Source organism: Pseudorca crassidens, chromosome 17 (genome assembly GCF_039906515.1).
Source record: "Pseudorca crassidens isolate mPseCra1 chromosome 17, mPseCra1.hap1, whole genome shotgun sequence".
NCBI classification, from domain to species: domain Eukaryota; kingdom Metazoa; phylum Chordata; class Mammalia; order Artiodactyla; family Delphinidae; genus Pseudorca; species Pseudorca crassidens.
This window is the reverse complement of record NC_090312.1, coordinates 56,208,525-56,231,606: the sequence shown is the minus strand read 5'-3', so window position 1 is coordinate 56,231,606 and position 23,082 is coordinate 56,208,525. Positions and strand designations below refer to the sequence as shown.

The 23,082-nt window shown below is 38.2% G+C and overlaps 1 protein-coding gene across 1 annotated transcript in view; it reads right to left on the bottom strand.

Annotated features, from left to right (window-relative positions):
• The window catches only part of CNGB3 (cyclic nucleotide gated channel subunit beta 3), a 143,907-nt gene that overhangs the window by 61,747 nt on the left and 59,078 nt on the right, over positions 1-23,082 (bottom strand). Inside the window, exons 4-7 of the mRNA XM_067711698.1 lie at positions 13,167-13,312; positions 11,290-11,418; positions 10,199-10,407; positions 2,484-2,534 (exon numbers count right to left, since the gene is read on the bottom strand). Of these exons, the coding sequence (XP_067567799.1) occupies positions 2,484-2,534; positions 10,199-10,407; positions 11,290-11,418; positions 13,167-13,312 (535 nt within the window). The remainder of the gene's footprint in view (positions 1-2,483; positions 2,535-10,198; positions 10,408-11,289; positions 11,419-13,166; positions 13,313-23,082) is intronic.

Sequence of the window (23,082 nt, the reverse complement as noted above, 5' to 3'; positions counted from 1 at the left end):
GTTCAGCACTGCATTTTCTGGGATTTTGTTGAGCTGTCACATATATTTAAGAGAGGGCATGGTTGCTACTGTTAAAATACATTTTAATAGTGTTTTAAACTTGGGGCTTTTGGACTGAAACTCAAGCCCATTCTTGATTTTATGTGAAACAATTGGGCATTCATTGTAGTGATATATTTTTATGTTTCAGGCAATTCTCCAGTGTTGAGGGCTAATTATATTGTTGGTGGTTCATCCAGACTCTTCAGTTCTTTCTACTACTGTCTACTTTGTATCATATTGCTAACAATAAACTGCTGTGAACATATCTATCAGAGACTGTACAGGCTAACAGAGAGGAGAGGAAAGAAGTCAGTCCCATTTACAATTATCAGTTCCGATGGGAGAAGGTATTGAAAGTACTATTATAGCTAAAGATAATATATCTTAAATTTGTGATGTATTTAAATTATTCTGGCCTTCCATTAACCTGGTAATTGTGAAATGACAGCATAACATTTGCATACTTTCCTGATTGCAATGATAACAATTAAAAAGTCTTTTACATAAGACAATTATTCATTTTCATTATTTTTTACGTCATCTTGAAAAACAGAGTACATTAAAAAAACGTTTAATTTATTTAAGACAATTAAGAGGAGTTAAGAGTTTTGTGTAAGGCCATACGTATGAAATGGAAAGTTGAGATAATTAATTGTGTACTACAATTTCAAAGCCTAGTGCTATTGAAAAGGAATGGGACTTTCAGTTTAAATGAACACACATTGGCTACTATAAACAAATTACTTACTAAAATAATTGGCTTAAAAATTGCATAATATCATCAAACCTCATTGATTTTACCCTACAGATATTGAGCCATATAACAAGTTGAGAGGTACACAGAGCAGTTACTAAAATAATGTCTTATAAATAAGGAAGCAGGAGCACAGAACTGTTGATTTGTCTAGTGCTATTTCAGGATCCAATTGCTCACATACTCACTTGACTTTTCTATGCAGAGAGTTATTAATCATGTGTGATATTAATACATTAATGTGGATTTGTATAGATAGAGATGATTTATTTCTCAATGAATTGTAGAAAATTGAATTAAGTACTGACCAACACTGTACTCTGTACAAGGAACTTTGCAAAGGCATGTTGGGGTTGAAATAGCAGTAAGATATTGTTTCTGTCCACAAGAAGTTAACAATCTAATGGTGGAATAACCAAGCGCAGAAATAGTGTAATACAATGCCATAAGACATACAGGATGTGCTAAGGAAATTCAAAAGGCATGACTTCAATTAAATAAATTTAAAAGTTTACATTTATGAACCCAAATTAAATATATGAGTTAAGTTGCCCTTATTCAAATTCAAGAAAGTGATTGTTTGGAATAAGGTCTGTGGCACTTACAAAACTATTCATCCTCTTTGTAGAGTTCATCAAAGTAGTTTAGATCTTTTATGAATATGTCTAAGTATGTGGTAGTTTTTTACAGAGAAAATTAATTGGAGATAAAAACGAATTGAAAGAAATTTTAATCACCATAGATCGCCAGTAGGGACAATTTGGCACCTAAACCGAGATTTGTATTTTTAACAAAATTTGAGGCCACTAAAGTGTTGTCCTTGAAATGTGAGGTTGGAGTTCACTCATACAGATTAGGTAACCTTGGAACACCCTCAAATCTCTGCCTATTTCTCGGGGTTAGGAGGAACAATAAAAGATAATAAAGTACTTTGCAAATAATTATGGGTGAAAAAACTACACATGGGTGAAAAAATAATATTATACTGTTATTTGAGAAAAGGAAGATGCCATGTTATCTAAATAATTGCTTCTTTTTTTTTTTGCTGTATGCCATTCTAACAATTTCCAGTGGTTTTATTTTTAAAATTATTTTATTAAAAATTTTTAAAAAATTACATATTGGAGTATAGTTGATTAACAATGTTGTGTTAGTTTCAGGTGTATAACAAAGTGATTCAGTTATACATATACATGTGTCTATTCTTTTTCTAATTCTTTTCCCATTTAGGTTATTACAGAATATTTAGCAGAGTTCCCTGTGCTATACCATAGCATATATTTTGCTTATATGAACAAGAAAGAAATAGGAGTAGAAACAATTTTGTAGACTTTTACATCATCATGCTACATGAATTGGAGGCTAGAATTATATATGGACAAGACAAAGTACACCCCATACTCCTTTGTTGACATTTAAATTGGAATTTAAATGTGGGCGCTAAGATTTTGTTCTGCCTAGTAAAGACCCATATATTGAATTACACATTTGCACATACTAGGAAGTATATTGTATAATTATTGAGAAGAAAAACTCTGCCTAATAAAACTTCACCTGTATAAACTTTGTTACAAGGGCTACAATTTTTAAAGGAAATAGATTTTTTTTGGTAGAAATTTATAGATGGAAATTAAAGTCAAAATTGTAATGGATTAGTTGAACAATTTTGGAATTGTAAGTCACCTACCTGAAATTTTGTAGAACTCCAGTAGTGTCTCTTTAGTTCATTTGAATCCACCTGAAATATGTTATATTTATAATTCATATTAATTTTAGCCAATTTCATTAAACATTTTCTCACTTTAAAAATATTTATAGCTATTCCTTTCTATTAGTTCCTTCTAACATCAGCCTATAAATATGCTCTATCTTCCCATATCATAAATTTAAAAACCTTCCTTGGCTTTGTTTTCTTTTTGTATTGCTCTAATTGTCACACTAACGCTTCTTAAGAGAGTTATCTACCTTGCTTTGCTCCACATCCTTTCTTCATATTTATTCTTCAACTCATGGCAATTTTGGTGGTGATTTGACTTTTGCTCACTTCTCTTATTCCATCAGGACTACCATTGTGAAAGCCACCAATAACCTCCTAATGATCATACCCAGGGAATCCTTTATATACTAACATTCTTTTATGGCACTCACCACATTTTGAAATCATACATATATGTCTTGCCCCATTTATTTAAGATCAGTCTATTCCATGAAATGGTAATCTATCTCAGGACAGGGTTGATTTTGTTTAGCAACTGTATATAACTAGTGACTATAATATATTAAAAGCCCAATAAATATTTGAGTGGATGAATAGGTAAAGGCATGAAGAGATGAGTAAAACTTTTGAAGCATTTGACTTTTGGGGGACAATTTTGTCCTTGGAACTTTCTCTTTCCAAAGAATCTGTAATGCCATTCTTGGTTTACTTTACTTCTTCAGTTCCAGTTTTCAGGGTCCTTCTTTTTTTTTTTTTTTTTTTTTTGTGGTACGCGGGCCTCTCACTGTTGTGGCCTCTCCTTTTGTGGAGCACAGGCTCCGGATGCGCAGGCTCAGCGGCCATGCCTCACGGGCCCAGCCGCTCCGTGGCATGTGGGATCTTCCCAGACCGGGGCACGAACCCGTGTCCCCTGCATCAGCAGGCGGACTCTCAACCACTGCGCCACTAGGGAAGCCCTTCAGGGTCCTTCTTGCATCCTATGGCTAGCCATTTAAAATCAATATTTCCCAGGATTCAGCCCTCTTCTCTTTTCTCTTCATATTTACTTCCTGGGAAATTTCATTCACTTTCATTATTTCAAAGATCACCATGTATGTGGATGCTACCAAACCTCTACCTCCACTTAATATTAGTATCTGGAGCTGTTGACCTGTCCAACAACTGATTATTGTCTCCCTCACTTAGCAGTTCTGCTCATCTCAAATTTAACCTACAACAAACCTGAATTCATCATCATTCTCCATTTCCCCTAAAGCCATCCATGCTCCTCCTCTTATTGAGTATCATATGAGGATCCTCATCTACACTAGTCAGTGATCCTACACCACTCACTCTCCCTTAGCCTTCATCCAACCAGCAACCAAGTTCTACTGATTCTCCTTTCTAAAATTTTCTCATGCCTATTTTCTCCTTTTGGCTTTGGTTTCCTTGCCTTTATTCTTGCTTTCCTTGATCAGTTCTACAATGGCAGTGAGATGGTCTCTCTAGATCAGATCATTAACAATTCTATTTAGGTCAAATTCTATGACTTCACATGACTTAAAGAAAAAAAATCCAAGCTCCCTTTCATGATATACAAAGCTCTATTTTCTCTGTCTCACTCACCTCCTGAAGCATCTTATACTTATTCTGTTTAGCAGTGCATAGCAGAGTTTCTTACCTTGATGCCTTTACCTATGCTGTTCCCAGAATTTAGGACATATTTTTCCCTTTTTTATGGGGACAAAAGTGTGCAGATAATTTCAATTAATCCATCAAAATTTGGACCAGGTGTTCCCTCCTTTATCTGGTTTTCTCTGCATCAAATAGCACCAAGGGCTTACCTCTGTCATGACTTACATCACAAAATTGCACCATTTTTCTTTTGTCTGTCCATGCTTCATACTCTGAGCTACTTAAAAGGGTAGGGACAATATATTTATCCTGTGTTTCTCAGTTCCTAACACAATGTCTAACACACAACATGTGCTCAGTAAATGTGTGGTAAGAGATAGAGGAATAGGAAGGTATTTGTTAACATTCAGAATTAATGCTAATATTGGGATTATACTTTTCTATTTCACTTATAGGTAGGAGGAAATTGTCTGTGTACTATTAATTATTTGACCAAAGTATTATAACTTGGACACATGGAAGCAGCATCTTCTAATAATTATTATCCAGGCTGTCTATGTTCAAAAATTTTAAATTGCTGTTGAACAATGTTTAAGATTTATTAGCCAAGTTCCCAATTCCTGCCCCACCACCCCATTTTTTTGGCTATAATTTCTACCCACGTGCACATACTAAATTTTACAGAAATACATTAGAATATATATGACATGCTTATTTAATGATTCTTTTCCCTTAAACAAAATGTCTTACTGAGCCACAGGCAGATATAGGTATATGTACAAGTTTACGCTGAATCATGCACCAAGCTTGAGTATAATGAGTCAGCTCCTTCAAAGCTTATATGGAACAGACAGACATATCAAGTGCACATATCAAGTGCTCCTTCAAAGCTTATATGGAACAGACATATGGAACAGACAGACGTATCATGTGCTAAGAAGTTAAGTTGAAGTATGACCCCATCCTCCAACTCTGGAAGAATGTTCTTAGCATATTTATCCCTTGAGTGGAGCTGGGTATTAGCATTGAGATGGAGATCTCTGGGAGAGCTTTTGCCACTTGATATTACGTGGAGCTGGGAGGTTTCTTCTGGACCAGTGTCCTGAACTTGGCTTTCCCACCTCAGAGGCACAGGCCTGACACCTGGCTGGACCACCAAGACCCTGTCAGCCACACAGCTCAGAAGAAAATGGAGTGAAAAAGAAAGAAAGAAAGAAAAAATAAAATAAAATAAAGGTATTAAAAGAAGAATAAAAAAGTTAGTAAAAATAAAAAATTTAAAAATTAATAAAAAAAGAGAAAAAGAAAGAATGAGCAATGAAACCAAAAAACAAATCCACCAATGATAACAAGTGCTAAAAACTATATTAAAATAAAAAAAAGAAAACCCCAAAAAACAAAAATGGACCAACAGAACCCTAGGAAAAATGGTGGAAGCAAAGCCATACAGATGAACACACAAAAAGCATACACATACACACTCAGAAAAAGAGAAAAAGGAAAAAAAAAGTATATATAAAAAAAGGAAGAGAGCAACCAAATGAATAAACAAATCTACCAATGATAACAAACTGTAAATACTAAACTAAGATACACATAAAACCAGAAACAAATTAGATGCAGACAGCAAACCCCAAGTCTACAATTGCTCCCGAAGTCCACTGCCTCAATTTTGGGATGATTCATGGTCTATTCAGTTATTCCAGAGATGCAGGGTACATCAAGTTGACTGTGAAGATTTAATCCGCTTCTCCTGAGGCTGCTGGGAGAAATTTCCCTTTCTCTTCTTTGTTTGCACAGCTCCTGGGGTTCAGCTTTGGATTTGGCCCTGCCTCTGACTGTAGGTTGTCTGAGGGCATCTGTTCTTCACTAAGACAGGACGGGGTTAAAGTAGAAGCTGATTAGGGGACTCTGGAGCACTGAGGCTGGGAGGAGGGAGGGATATGGAATGCGGGGTGAGTCTGTGGTGGCAGAGGCCGGCATGACATTGCAACAGCCTGAGGCACGCAGTGTGTTCTCCCGGGGAAGTTGTCCCTGGACCACAGGACCCTGGCAGTGGCGGGCTGCACAGGCTCCCAGGAGGGGAGGTGTCGATAGTGACTCGTGCTTGCACTTCTTGGTGGCTGCAGCAGCAGCCTTAGCTTTTCATGCCCGTCTCTGGTGTCCGCGCTGATAGCTGCAGCTTGTGCCCATCTCTGGAGCTTGTTTAGGCAGTGTTCTGAATCCCCTCTCCTCACGCACCCCGAAACAATGGTCTCTTTCCTGGACTCCCTCCCAGCTAGCTGTGGCACATTAGCCCCCTTCAGGCTGTGTTCACGCAGGCAACCCCAGTCCTCTCCCTGGGATCTGACCTCTGAAGCCTGAGCCTCAGCTCCCAGACCCCACCCACCCCAGCAGGTGAGCAGACAAGCCTCTTGGGCTGGTGAGTGCTGGTCAGCACCGATCCTCTGTGCGGGAATCTCTCCGCTTTGCCCCCCGCACCCCTGTTGCTGTTCTTTCCTCCGTGGCTCTGAAGCTTCCCCCATCTTCCACTCCCTGTCTCTGCCGGTGAAGGGGCTTCCTAGTGTGTGGAAACCTTTCCTCCTTCACAGCTCCCTCCCACTGGTGCAGGTCCCGTCCCTATTCTTTTTTTTTTTTTTGTGGTACGCGGGCCTCTCACTGTTGTGGCCTCTCCCGTTGCGGAGCACAGGTTCCGGACGCGCAGGCTCAGTGGCCATGGCTCACGGGCCCAGCCACTCCGCGGCATGTGGGATCTTCCCGGACTGGGGCATGAACCTGTGTCCCCTGCACCGGCAGGCTGTCTCTCAACCACTGCGCCACCAGGGAAGCCCCCGTCCCTATTCTTTTGTCTGTGTTTTTTCTTTTTTCTTTTGCCCTACCCAGGTATGTGGGGAGTTTCTTGCCTTTTGGGAGGTCTGAGGTCTTATGCCAGAGTTCAGTAGGTGTTCTGTAGGAGTTGTTCCACATGTAGATGTATTTCTGATGTATTTGTGGGGAGGAAGGTGGTCTCCACTTCTTACTCCTCCGCCATCTTGAAGGTCTCTCTGTAGACACTTATTTTTAGTATGTAACCCTATTTAATTCTCTCTGTCTCTTTTAAGTCTCATTATTATGCAGGCAACACTTATTCTGAGGAAGTTTACTTTAGAAAGGGTATGATAATTGCACTTAAATCTTTTTCAAACAGATAGTCTTTGAAGACCCTCATCTAAGGTATTATTATATTTATTTATTGTTTACCTCTTCTTTTAAATAATTCATAGAAAATCCATAATTTCACATAGAACAGATAAAAATGTTTCAAAATAGTAATACTATATAATACTACTACAAGGTAAACTAAACTGTTATTCAAGGGAAGAAAATCTTGAACCAAGACTGCCATTCATTCACTCCTTTAAACATTCTTTAGTGTACCCTCTGAATTCCTAGGATAAATAGGGAAATAAATTGAATACTGTCCCTACTCTCAAGAAACTTACTATCAGGTAGCAAAGTGAGCTACCTATGCAAATAGGAGACAAGAGGAAGTTAGTGTGTGGACATTCATTCATTTGATTCAGTCAGCAATTCACTGCTCATCTTCTAGAAGCCAGACCCTAGGCTAGGTGTTCACATTGTCTTACTTAATCTTCACAATAAGTTTATGAGGTGGGTGGTACTAGTTCTATTTTACGGATGACAAAGATAGTACACAATGAAAGGGTAAATTTTTTTTTCTCAAGTATTGCTGTAAGTTAATTTCAGAGGCGAAATTTGACCCTGGGCTATTTGTTTCTGCTACATCATAGTGAACTTAATTGTTATTTAACAATTAAATAACAGAAGTGTGAGTAAAATGTGCAGAGCACAGAGAAGGGAGTTGTTAATTTTCTCTAGATCAGTTTATAAATAGTAGCTAAAGGACCAAAAGCAGTTGACTATAATGACAGGCCTGATAGACGTGGTCACTAGAAGGCTCTGAGCGTTTCCATGGATCATTGTGATTGGAAGTCTTAGCAAAGTGTTGTGGGTGCAAGTCTCATATCTACATAACGTCCATGGTGTCATTCCCAGCTCTATTCCTGCTGTCTATAAAGGACATTTTAAATAAGAGACTCCTTTTGTTGGCCCTTGAATCAAAGTTCTGTTCTCTGTGCAGCACCGTTCTCAGAAGAAAGATACTGCACATAAATGCTGTGGAAAACTTGTAAACCCTCCCAATTCTCTCTGTTGTGGCCTCTAGTACCTCGATCTGGTATCTGTTTTCCCTCAAGCCCTTGGGGAATTGATATTTCCATCCTCCAGTTCTGGAATATCTGTCAACTATAGGTATTTAATAAATGTTTGTTGAATGAATGAATGAATGAATAAGTTGATGGTGTAAAACAAAGTTTGCATAGATAGCTAAATGTAGTGAGACTTTCAGGTTGGATACTCAACTTGCATAGTCCTTTTAGCAAAATGTAATCAAGTTTAAAGGCTAAAACTATCTACTCTACATTAAAGAAACCATTAAACTTCATTTGAACAAACAAAGCAATTAGTTCCTGCTCTATATTTGTAGCTTGTGATAATGCATTTTAAATAGAGACCATTGAGTGTGTTTTTATTTGTTATTTTTCTTGGTTTTAACACTCCATGTGTGCAAAGACCTCTTATAAAATTGAAAATAAAAGTCTCTCCTTACTGATTTTGTCATTTTCCATTTGTCAAATATTGATTTTCTCCCTCCTTTGTGCATCTAATGGAGGCTGAAATTAGTGCCCCCTTTTTTGGGTGTTATTTCTTATTTGTACACATCATCTTCATTCATCAAACTGCCAGTGAACTTAGGGGATCATGCTGGTGAGTTAACTAATGCTCTGAAGTCCACACAAGGAATATTTTGAATAGATTTTTGCTATAGCTTTAGCTCTTGCCTTTAGAATTTCTTCCTAGAAAAGATTTCAAATATAGGGGGCATTCCTCAACAAATTTTATATATATATATATATATATATATATATATATATATATATTTTTTTTTTTTGTGGTACGCGGGCCTCTCACTGTTGTGGTCTCTCCCGTTGTGGAGCACAGGCTCTGGATGCACAGGCTCAGTGGCCATGCCTCACGGGCCCAGCCGCTCTGCGGCATGTGGGATCTTCCTGGACCGGGGCACGAACCCGTGTCCCCTGCATCGGCAGGCGGACTCTCAACCACTGCGCCAGCAGGGAAGCCCACAAATAGTATTTTTTAAAGAAAAAAATAACCCAAACTCCTTTTAGCTTTTTGATAACTTAAAATCATCTGGAAATTCAAAAGAAAATATTCAGGAGATTAAGGAGACTACCTCTCTTCTTCAAAAACATATATGAACCCAAGGTGCCATACACTTGGTTGCTCTGCTCTTCCTACTTTGACATTGGAGGAACTGTTCCATGCAGCCCTCACTGCGACTGTGATGAGGATATCACAGTGGACATCAGTTGGAAAGGAAGCATTGTTCTAGTTAGCTGGGGAAGGGCCCGGGGGTGGGGTGCAGGGTATAAGAGGCTGTATGATTTGGATGTGTACTTGTGAAAACATAGTCTTCTCTTTCTGTCTTAGATTGATTGGATTGGCTCTGAAATTCCCTCAACAGTGAGAATAAATCCAGGGGAAGATGATTTCTCCTAAGGGTAAGAATGATATTTCTGAAGTGGACCAAACACTGCATTTGATGATGAGGAATGAGGTGTGATGAATCTGGAAAGTGAAGAGTGAAAAGAAGATAGGCACCAGACACAGTTCTAGGCACCCTACCTGCATTAATTCATTCAGTCTTCTCATCAGTATTATGAAGGTACTATTGTTATTCCCATTTTTAAAATGAGGAAACTAAGGTACAGGGAGATGCATGGTCCCCAGCACGTGGTGAGTGCTCAGTGGTTGTTTTGTTATTGTTGTTGTTATTATTATTGTTATTATACTGGTGGTTCCAGTGGTTAGAGACTCATACATGCAGACAATCAGTCAGACATTAAGTAACACAATGCTGTTAATTTGTTTTTTTGTAGTTCAATCTGATATTCCTTTGTCAGTTTGTGCTTCTCCCAAACCCTACTTACTATTATGTCTCCTCTTCTAATAAACTGGAGTCTGGGCTGGATTAACAGCAAATCGAAAAGGTAGATGGCATCACATATGATGTCCGTAATAAGCCAGTAGCGTGCGTTGTTTGGTGTTTGATATGGGAAGATGATGCGCAACGGTATAAGCCAGCAGTTCCAGTTAAAGGCAATGGTGACAAGCAAGAGCCACAGGAGATAGAATCGATCTAGAAAAATAGAGACTGGAGTAATCCACATGGTAGGTAAAAAACATTAAAATAATTCTGTTGCTTAGTTTGGTAAAGTTGGGGCACTACCTACTGGAGATAAGCAATTTGTATAAGAGACTCTGTTTAAAACATTCAGCACAATTCTGCCCCTAGAGCCGAGGCACTGGGGTTTACGAGGGATAAGTCACCTTATCAGCTTTTCTGACATTAAAGAGTGTTCTTCCTGTCTCCCAGAAAATGGCCACTGAGTCTGTCCCCATGAGTGACTGTACTATTTAGATGAGGAAAGGGGAACCCAGGGAAAAGTCAGAGGTACCGTGTCCAGGAGAACTGACTCAAAGGGCTTTATGCTGGTTGGTAATTAAGCTGCAGGGTCACCCAGGGCTTGTGAGCCAAAGGTCACATCCTTGCCCACAGGGGTATGACTGAAGTGGGGAGGGGGCAAATCAGCCAGTGAAGGCAGTCCATGACCCTGTACACAGAGCTTTCCTCTGCCCAAGGGAAGCTGTAGGAGGGGATTTGTTCAATTGGATTAATTAACAATGTGAAGCCATGGAAGAAGACAACCATTTTATAATGATTTTTTTTGGGGGGGTGTTCAGTGAACATATTACTTAATGCTTTGGGACTTCTTTTAGAAGTTAATTAGGGACAGGACAGGCCCTGGACTATTTTAAAAACACACAAGAATATTTTTATCTCTTATCTTCACTGGAGAGGGGAAAACAACCCATTGCAGATAATACAGTTTAAATTCTGCTTTCTAGATAGGTTCAGATCACTGGCTAGAGAAAATGGAAGCTGTCTGTGACTTTGGGTTTCGGGGGTTCTTGGTAACAGCCAGCCCTCCCACTGAGATAATCCACCATTTGATGGTACCTGTGTACGAATCTATGCTTTTTGGAAGTCTGATTCGCTTTAGGTACTCTGTTAGAGGCACCTTCTGATAATGTTCTTCTTTTAGCTTAGCACTGCTTTCTTGTGTTGATGATACAACTGTGGGCTTTGCTTTATAGGAAAAAAGAGATGAAAACATTTTTAAGAGGTTAGGTTAGCTTAATGAGAAAAAAGCTTGGATTTCTTGGAATCAAAACATTCCAAAATCTTCCCCTCTCAATACAGGCAGATGAGGCATTTCATGACATTTAAAATATTGCCATTTGTGAAAATATCCAAGTAATGAAAACATCAAAAGTTGGAAATAAATAGCAGGTTAAAGTTTAAATTAAGTGTCCTAAAGATGTTACAAATAGGATATTTTAAATACAAGTTTCATTCCCACATATTTTGGAACATAAATAGTTAGTGCTTTGGATTTACATTGAACAGAAACATTACAAATGTGCACCATTCCACAGGTTTCAGTTTCATGCTTCTTTTTATTTTAAGTCTTTATTGAATTTGTTACAATATTGCTTCTGTTTTATGTTTTGGTTTTTTGGCCGCAAAGCATGTGGGACTCAGCTTCCTGACCAGGGATTGAACCGGCACCCCCTGAATTGGAAGGCAGAGCCTTAACCACTGGACCACCAGGGAAGTCCCCTAGTTTCTTGCTTCTTTAGCTTCATTTATATCCTTCCAGTTATGGGTAAGTAAAGCTCAAAATATTCTTTTCAACAAATCTTTATCAAGCTATAATGACTATATGTTAGACCCTTCTTTTTAAAAAGAAACTATATATAATACATAGTTTATTTTGAAAATCCAACTTTCTTCCTACAGAATTATAAGGAAATCTTCAACTCCATCCTATGTAATTAACAATTTTGTTTTTATTTATCTGTTATTAAACAACACACTTTCTTCTCTACTTTTTCTATACATTTATAAACATTATTTTATTAAAGATTTTTTACAAATTAATTAATTAATTAATTTATTTTTGGCTGTGTAGGGTCTTCGTTTCTGTGCAAGGGCTTTCTCTAGTTGCGGCGAGTGGGGGCCACTCTTCATCGCGGTGCGCGGGCTATAAACATTTTATATAGATGTAATTATGGTATATATATGTATATATACTATATATACATATATACACCATGTATCTATGTATATATGATGTATATATCACTTTTGTGCTCTACTTTATTGTACTTACTAATTTTTCATAAGCACATTTCTGTAATTATTAGATAGACTGATAATTGTCTCTCTCCTTATGTGACTAGTTCACTGATGTCCTTTGCTGTGTTGTGTACTCAGGTAGTATTCTTGTATTCTTATTATAAGTGCTTTGTTTATTATGGGTATTATTAATTAATATTTACAATAAAACTTTCTATAACAGATATTGTTGTTGGCCTGTGCATATTCTGTGGGCCAGAGGTCATGTGCAGAAGGCTCCTGCATCTCTCTGCCTTGGGGATTTCTCCCAGCTGCCTTGCTTAAAATGCTGGAGTTTTAGCAACATTCCCCAGCAGCAACCCTCAGCCAACGAAGGACAGGAGTTGATGGGTTGATACCCCAGCTTCCTCTTCCTTCAGGATAATTCTGATGTGTCATCCACACAGATTTTCAGCTGGCTCAAGCCCCAGTGGCCCACAGCAGTAACGCTTTATTAACACACCTTTATTGTCTTAACTCCCTTCTCTGTCTCTCTTGCCCACCCTCACCTCCTGGAGCACCCTCAATATAAAATATTTATAGCTAAATCATTGTCTTGGGGTTGGCTTTTGGGGAACCCCAAACTAAAACATTTGCAAAATACATGTCCACTCATAACCTCCTTCTTCCTGGTACTTTGAGTTCACACTGCTCACCAGTTTGGGGGCTGCCTTCAGGTGAGGACATATCACCTTCCACCAACTTTCTCTTGTAGAAATCTGTTCTTTGACGCAATCTCCTCACTAGGTTGTGTAGCTGGGCATCGGCATACTCATTAACAACAGGGGCTCCAAGTGGTTTGCTTTTTGGACTAAATGAGAAGAAAAAAAAGGTGACCGAGTTGGACCCATGAGGAGAAACATACAGGGAAGGGATTAAGTCTCTTCACCTTCCTTATATACCCAAGATTATTAACTGCTCCTTTCTGCAATTGGATCGAACAACTTAAGCATTAAATTTGATGGAAATAGTGCTCATGCAATAAGATTTTCCATTGAAAAATTAGAATCCAGAAATAACAAAGGAGTATTCTTGACTGTGGTTCTGCCATTAGACTGTATAGTGAGAAGAAAAAAAGCTATAGTTGACAAAATAGGCAGAGTTGTAAGATGGCTCCTTTGTGTACATGTCCTGTATGATCCCAGGGAAAATCAATATGGTGGATTTTACTCCATAATTAGTTGTGTTATGTGGCTCAGTTGATTTTAAGATAAGGAAATTATATAGCTGGGCCTGATGTAACCAAATGAGCCCTTTAAAAGCAGAGAGTTTCTCCAGATGGTGACAGAAGAAAAAGTCAGAGATTTGAAGCACAAGCGGAACTTTACTTAAGAGAAATTCTCCATTTTGGGCTTTGAAGGAGAAAAGGGTCCCCTGATAAGAATTGCATGAGGCCTCTAGGAGCTGAGAGTGATCCCTGGCTAGTTAACAAGGAAACAAGGACCTCAGTCCTGCAACCATAAAAAACTGCATTTTGCCAATAATTTGAATGAGATTAGAAGGAGATTCTTCTTTGGTGCCTCCAGGTAAGAACCCAGCCAGGCCTGGCTGACACCTTGATATCAGCTGTGTAAGACCTTAAGCAGGGAACCCAGCCAAGCCCACCCAGACTTCTGATCTATGGAACTGTGAGCTTGTAAATGGGTGTTGTTTTAGGTCTCTAAAATTGCCATAATTTGTTATTCAGCAGTAGAAAACTAATATATCTAGTGTGCTTTAATGAACTTCCCTTCTAAGAAAACACATAAAGCATAACATAAAGTAAGTCACCTACATACGAACGAGTTCCAGTCCAAGAGCATGTTCGTAAGTCCAATTTGTTCATAAGTCCAACAAAGTTAGCCTAGGTACTCAACTAACACAATTGGCTATATAGTACTGTCCTGTATTAGGTTTATAATACTTTTTTTTCACACAAATAATACATTAAAAACAAACAAAAAATAAAGAAAACATTTACAGTTTTACAGTACAGTACCTTGAAAAGTACAGTAGTACAGTACATCAGCTGGCATCCAGGGGCTGGCATCGAGTGAACAGGCAAGAAGAGTTACTGACTGGAGGAGGGAGAGGAGGTGGGAGATGGTAGAGCTGAAGGATCATCAGCAACAGGAGACAGAGGGCAAGCTGCAGTTTCACTCATGCCTGCCATTGATGGCACATGTTCTGGTTCCTTGCTGGATTCAATTCTATCTACCCTTTTGAAAAAATTATCCAGTGATGTCTGGGTAGTAGCTCTTTTTCTCATCATAAATGACACGGTAGCACTGGATTGCATTCTGAATGGCTGCTGCAACCTTCATGTACCGTTCTATGTTTGGGTCCTGTGCCTCAAAAACTAACAGTGACTCCTCAAATAAAGAAAATCCCCTTGCCATTCCCTGCATCGTGAATCTCTTTCATTCTTCAGTTACTTCTTCCTCTTGTCTCTCTTTGTCCTTCCTCTGGGCCTCCAATTCCACCAGGTCTTCATTAGTAAGCTCCTTGTGTTGCACAGCAAGGAGCTCAGTGAAATTGTCCTCTTGCAGATCTAGCTCCAGCTTCTCACTGAGAGTCACTAAGTTGCTGAAGACCTCTTTGGATTCCGCATCCACCTTCTCAAATCCACAAAAATCACGACCAAACTGCGGGCAAAGGTTCTTCCAAACTCCATTCATGGTGACGGCTGTAACCTCATGCCAAGCAAAGTCAATGTTTTTTTTTTATGGCCTCGTAGATGTTATTGTCCTTCCAAAATTGTCACAAGATTGTTCCTGATTTGTCACTCACCTTTACTGCCTGATGAAAAGTGCGACATAAATATTTCTTGAAAGTCCCTATAACTCCCTGGTCCATGGGTTGGATGAACGATGAAATATTCAGTGGCAGATTCACTACTTTGACGCTGGGATGAAAGTCGTCCATGAATGGGAGGTGGCCCGGAGCATTGTCCAGCAGCAAAAGAATTTTGAATGGGACATCCTTCTCCAAGCAATATTACTCTACCTCCGGGATAAAGGGTGGAAAAACTAATCCTGGAAAATGGCCTGTGCAACCTGGACTTTGGAGTTACTCTTCCACACAACAGGAAGAGAGCCCTTGGCTATGTTTTTAAGGGCTCCTGGGTTCTCTGAATGATAAACTAAGAGAAGCTTCAGCTTCATATCACCAGAAGTATTGCCACCAAACAACAGAATTAGCCTATCCTTTGCTGCTTTATAGGGTGGCATCAACTTTTCCTCCTTATTGATGTAACTTTGGTCTGGTATCCCTTTCTGGCACAGTCCTGCCACATTCACATTAAAAACCTGCTTGGGCAAATACGTGCATTCATCAATAATTTCTTGAAGCATTTCAGGAAATTCCTGGGCAGCTACCGTATCTGCACTCACTGCCTTGCCACTTACTTTTTTTTTTTTTTGCCACTTACTTTTATGTTGTAAATGTTGGCTCTAGTCTTGAATCGATAAAACCAGCCATGACTGGCATTAAAAGATGTGCCCTCTGATACTTCACTGTGTTTCTTCTTCAAGTCTTCATAAAGGGTTTTAGCTTTCTCTTGAAACAGCATTAAGCGGAGCAGGACTCAATGCTGATGCTGATCCTGTGTCCACAGGATGGAGAAGTTTCTCCATCTCCTCCATCACTTTTCCACGATTCTTCAATATTATTGTCAGCATCATTGGCACAGCAGATTTCACATGTTCCATGACCTTGTCCTTGTTCTTTAGAATCATGCCGATGGTTGAATGATTTATGTTATAAAAGTGAGTGATGTCTACCATCTTTTCACCTCACTCTCCTCTCTCAGTTATTTTCACTTTTGTTTCCATCATTATTGCTTGGTACTTCTTAGCAGTAACAGCTACATCACTGCTGCTTTTACGTTTGCTTCCAGACATCCTGGGCTTGAAATAAAGATACTGTACTACTGTACTCTATATAATACTGTATACTAAAATACACAAAAGCACAACCACTTGTAGAGAATGCATGCATGTGACAATGTACGCCAGACACATGAACTAACTTAAATGATTGGACATGTGAACGTATGTTCATGTCTTTGAAAGTTTGCAACTTGAAAGTTCATAGGTAGGGGACTTACTGTATAAACTAGTATACTTCATAATGATCTAAGTTTCCTCACAGCTTTTCCTCAAAGCTCTAACTCACTCTCTACCTTCCTTCTGAGTATGACACTGGGTCTACACGGTCCCCCATAAGTTCTATACGTTCTCACCTCCTCAAATCCATATTTGCCCTTTCCATCTCACTTCCAAACTGGAACCCATGCGGTTCACATTGGAAATGGATAACCTGTGGATTCCATTTAAAGAGCCCCTCTCGGTTTCAAGATGGCGGACGTGGAGGGCCCCTCCCGACTCGGCGCGGCGGCGTTCTGGAGCCGCGACTTTTCTGATGAAGAACAGTCAGTAGTGTGTGTTCCAGGAATTTCTACAGGAGGAAATATCAGATCAAGACACAAGATGGTGAATCCAAAAGCTGATGTTAAACTTAAGACTTCCAGGGTGACTGCTACTTCAGTCTCCATGGAGTCTTTAAAAGGTGCAGGGGATTCAGTAGATGAACAGAATTTCTGCAGGGGAGGAATAAAGAGTGCATCATTGAAGGATTTATGTCTTGAAGATAAAAGACGCATTGCAAACTTAATTAAAGAACTGGCCAGAGTAAGTGAGGAAAAGGAAGTAACAGAAGAAAGACTCAAAGCTGAGCAGGAATCATTTGAGAAGATCAGGCAGTTGGAAGAACAGAATGAACTGATCATAAAAGAAAGGGAAGCTCTTCAGCTACAGTATAAAGAATGCCAAGAACTTCTAAGCCTCTATCAGAAATATCTATCAGAACAGCAGGAGAAGCTCACTGTGTCTCTCTCAGAACTTGGTGCTGCTAAAATTCAGGAACAACAGGCTACGTGGTTCCTCTGTGAGTTTTTTCAAATTGTCACAAATCTCAAAAAATTTTTCCAATATATTTATTGAAAAAATCCACACAGAAGTGGACTTGCGCAGTTCAAATCCATGTTCAGAGGTCAACTGTATGGGAATTTTATGTTGAAGATGTTGTCGTGGTAGCTGACCAGTCTGCAGAATGAATTATTCTTACTAGGTTTTAAATATTTTACTTTGCTGTATGTTTTACCAGTTATTTATCATCTCCTTTTTATTATTTATTTGGACACTTATACAAATTATTATAGACCAGTTGCTACCAGTGTGAGAGAAGGGATAAGCCTCTGTAAACTCCAGTGAAAGTCATGCATACCTACTCCAGATCTTCGAATCAGGCTAAATTTAATAATAATAAATAATTATTTGGTGACATACTACAAGTATCATAATAGCTGAAAACCAAATCAACATTTTAGACATGTATTTACTATTGTCTTAATGTTAATTGTTTCAAATCAAATTGATTATTGGTACTTGGTGCACAGTTTTATATATACTTGCATATTCCACAAATATTTTTTCAAACCATAAAATCTATTGAAAAATGCAGTCTAGACATTGATACCTGGTTATTGACTTGAAGAAATATGTTTTATACTAGTAGTTTATAGATTCAAAATGAAATCTGAAAGGTGTTTAAACTGATAATATGATACTAATAATATTAAACTTTGTATGTTCTCTACATTAGGTATGACTGGGATACAGTGGTTAAAATGTGTAGGACAAATTTAGATTCATGATCGTTCTTTTTGGAGTCAAGAATGTTTGTCCTTATATTTGACTATTTATTTGATATTGATTCTCAACCCTAGATCACAGAAAGCTAGTTATGTTGTTCATTTATTTCAAATGAGCTTTGGCTCTAAGACTGCGCCATCTGTCATAGAGCATCATGGGATAGGAAAGGGAATCTAGTACTCAACAGATTGCCTCAATGATTCTACTTATATGTGGTTTCTAAAATAGTGAAATTCTTAGAAACAGAAAGTAGAATGGTGGATGACAGAGGCTGGGGAAGGGGGAAAAGGGGAGTTACTTTTCAATGAATAGACAGTTTTACTTTTGCAGGATGAAAAATTTAGAGTTCTGTTATGCAGCAATGTATATGGTTAACACTACTGTACTGCAGACCAGAAATGGTTAAGATGGTAACTTTTATGTTTGTGGTTTTGACCACAATTAAAAATAAATAGATAGATTGTCTCAGCCAAAGTATGAATGAATGTTTACTCATGCAACAGAAAGGCTTGATGTGGAACCAGTTCTGTTGTGGTATATAAGCAGCCACATTAGTAGTACTTGATTTTGCAGAGTTAACATCAGCATGCTGAGATAAGAAATCAGAGCGTGAGATCTCGCCCACTCTTCAATATTATATTGACATCGCCTGGTATCCATCTGGACTCTTTCAAAGCTAAGCTGTTGATCCAAGAGCCTCTCTAAACTGGAAGAAGTCCTAAATACTCTTCCCCCCATTTTGTATGGGAATATTGAAATTCATATATCAGGCATTACTGACAAAGCAATTTGACAGGCACCGTGCAGGTAAACACAAAAATGTAATATTTGACTGTGCTTCTGTTTATGGAGTCAAACCTTCTTATAACTTATCTTCCTTCAAGTGCCTGTTAGCTAAATTAAATTTCAGATACTTTTGCCACCTGATTTTTATTGTCTTCATTATTCAATGAACATTAAATTATTTCTTCCCTTAAAAAAAAAAATAAATAAAAAAAAATAAAGAGCCCCTCTCCACTAATAGCCATTTTCCACCAGGTCCACAAATATATCATAAATCTAGTTGTTTACAAATTCCCCAACCATTGGTGTCTTTCTCTCTCTCCTTGTAATTATCATAGTATAACTTATACCTCTTTCAAATGTCTAAAGCCCTGCTTCAGCATCAAGATTCTTCAAGTGTGTCCCACTAAGACCTCTATAAACCATTCAAGAATGGAGAAGATGGAGCTGCAGTGGAAGAAAATCTGATACATTGTACACAATATAGAAATAGGAGGACATTCAGTCTACAAAACCAAGAAAACCTTTTTTTCTGAGTAAGATGTGTTGTCATTTATATCATTTAATAAATTTCTGCTTAAAAATCTTAGTCTGCTTAGAAGTTTATTCATCCATCAAATCAGTTATTGTACTGGAAATAGAAAGATAAGTTAAACAGATACTAGCTCTATGGATGTTCATAGTTTAATGGGGGAGACAAGGATGTAAATAAGTAGCTAATAATAAGTAATAAAAATATGTACAAAATGCTATGCTCACACTGAACTTGGCCTGGGGTATCAAGGAGTGGCTTCACAGAGAAAGCATCCTAAGTCTGGAGGGATTAGAAGGTCTTTGACAGAAAAATGAAATAAGGGCCTTCCAGGCCTTTAGAACAATATGTTCAAAGATGTGAAAAAAATATGACATGTTCAGCAAGTATTTTGGCGTGACTGGAAGACAGTGTGTATGTGGAGGGCACCAGGTGGTGGGGTGTGTCTGAAGTGATGGTGGTTAGGTCTGGAAAGGTGAGTGGGGTCAGCTTATGATGGTTCCTGTATGATCTGCTTAGTAGTTTAAACATTGACCTATGGGCTAAAGGGAACCAATAGAGAATATTAAGCAAATGCGGGGTACGAGCAGATAGAAGTTTTGGAAAAGTAACAATAATCCAATATTATATACTGTGTTCCAAGGCCACAACCTTGGAATTTGCTGACATTTAAGGAGTAGCACAAGTAAAGGAACCGAGAAGTAGCAGTGAGAGAGGTAAAGCTGAGAGAGAAAAATATCGCAGAAGTTGGGGAAGGTAAGAGTTTGACAAAAGAAGTCAGTACACAAAGTGAGTAAGATGGGGACCAGGGGAAGACTTTAATTTAGCAAGTAAGATTTCATTTTTAAGAAAATTCGTTGGGGAAAAGTGTAATGTCATCAAATTTTGTCATTTTTCTCTTCATTTGTCTTAACAAGTATTTTGTAAAAGAAGTACTTAGAACCTGCCTTTGTTCTCTAAATAATATTTTAGATTTCCATTCATTAGTTCCTAAATTCATTTAAAAGAAGTATTTATTTCTTATAATAAGATCTTCTTGAATAATTTTTGGCTTTTGCAAACTTTGCTAGATTCTTCTTAATTAATGCCTAATTAAGAATTAATTCATTTTTCAATGACTTAACTCATTTAAAAAATTCCAGTTGGTCAAAATCTTTAAAACCTGCTATTTATTTCTTGAATAACAGACAGGAATTAGGTAAAGAAAATTATACTCCAGGAAAGGTGTGACCAAAATGGAGGAGTAGGGAGACCCTGAATTCACCTCCTCCCACAGGTACATCCAAATTACAACTATCTATGAGCAACTATCTAACAGAGCAACTACGTATGAGAAAGACCTGAAGACTAGCAGAAATAATTTTACAATGAAAGATATAAAGATGGGACCACAACAAGATGGGTAAGAGGGGTGGAGACATGGTATATTCAGGACCCACATTCCTGGGTCAGTGATCCACAAATGGGAGGAATATCACAGTCACAGAGGTCCTCCCCAAGGAGTGAGGGATCTGAACCCCAAATTGGGCTCTTCAGACTGGTGGTCCTGCATTGGGGAGATGAACCCCTGTAGTGTCCAGCTTTGAAAACCAGTGGGGCTTATGTTTGGGAGAGCCAGAAGACTACAGGAAACAATGACTCTGCTCTAAACAGGTGCATGTAAAATCTCACTCTCTACGTGTCTTAGCACAGAGGCAATAGTTTAAGAGGAACGTGGGTCAGATCCCCTTGCTCATCTTGAAAAGCCTCCTGGAGAGGCAGGAGGCAACTGGGTCTCCCCCTGGGGATGGAAATGCTGGCTGCAGCCAGTTTTGGGAGCTTGTTGCACTGTGTGGACACTGGTGCTGGAAAGTGTCATTTAGGATCCTCCCTCTAGCATATTAGCACTGGGGGCTTACCTGCCTACCAGTGGACTGGCACCAGACCCACTGCCTCTTATCCATGAACGGATCTGGCTGTGACCACTGGCAGGCTGGTACTAGTCTTGTGGCCCCACGACCCCAGGCTTAGCAGCCAGGCATGTGGGGACGTGCCCCACCTACCACTGGGACACAGTCACTGCATGAAGCAAGGCCTTGCAGTCAAGTGGGCTGGGGAAAGCCTTGCTTAACAGCGTGCCCACAGAAGTCAGACCTACCACAACAGACGGGGGCTCACAGCCCACATGGGGCACGCTTAGAGCATATATCTCTGGTGACCACAACAGTATAAGACTAGAAATCAACTACAATTTTAAAAAATGCAAAACACACAAACACTTGTAGTCGAAACAATATGCTACTAAACAACCAATGGGTCAATAAAAATATCCAAGAGAAAATAAAAAAATACCTGAAGACAAATGTAAATGAAAACAAAACATTCCAAAATTAATGGGAGGCAGCAAAAGCAAGTTCTAAGAGGGAAGTTTATAGAGATACAGACCTACCTCAGAAAGCAAGAAAAATCTCAAATAACACTCTATCCTTAAATCTAAAGAACTAGAAAAAGCAAGAACAACCAAAACTCAAAGTTAGAATGAAGGGAATAATAAAGTTCCAAGCAGAAATAAATGAGAGACCAAAAATAAATAAATAAATAAATAAATAAATAAAATAAATAGAAAAGATCAATGAAACTAAGAGCTGGTTCTTTGAAAAAATAAACAAAATTGACAAACCTTTAGCCAGACTCATCAAGAAATAAAGAGAAATAAATAAATAAAATCAGAATAAATAAAATAAAATAAAATAAATAAATAAAATCAGAAATGAAAGAAGTTTCCTTTGATACTGCAGAAATACAAAGGATCATAACATGAGCAATTATACACCAATAAAATGAAAAATCTGGAAGAAATGGATAAATTCCTAGAAATGTACGATCTTCCAAAAGTGTATCAAGAAGAAATAGATAAATATGAACAGACCAATTATCAATAATGAAAGTGAGTCTGTACTAAAAAATCCCAATGATCCCATCTTGTCCAGGACAAGATATTTATGATAAAAACTCTCAACAAAGTGAGTAAAGAAGGAACATACCTCAACATGAAAAAGGCCATGTATGACAAATCCACAGCCAACATCTTACTCAATGGTGAAAAGCTGAAAGCCTTTCCTCTAAGTTCAGGAACACGATAAGTATACTCTTGCCACTTTTATTCAACATAGTATTGGAAGTCTTAGTCACAGCAATCAGACAAGAAATAAATTAAAAGCTTTCAAATTTGAAAAGAAGAAGTAAAACTGTCACTATTTGAAAATGACATGGTAATATATATAGAAAATCTTTGACACCAGCAAAAAACTATTAGAACTAATGAATGAATTCAGTAAAGTTGTAGGATACATAATTAATATACAAAAATCTGTTGCATTTCTAAACACTAATAATGAACTAACAGAAAGAGAATTAAGAAAACAATCCCAGTCACTACTGCATCCGAAAAAAAAAAAAAAAAATACCCATGAAAAAAATCCTACCAAGGAGGCAAAAATCTGGTACTCAAAATATCAATGTCATTTTTCACAGAACTTGAAGAAATCATTCTAAAATTTGTATGGAAACACAAAAGATCTCTAA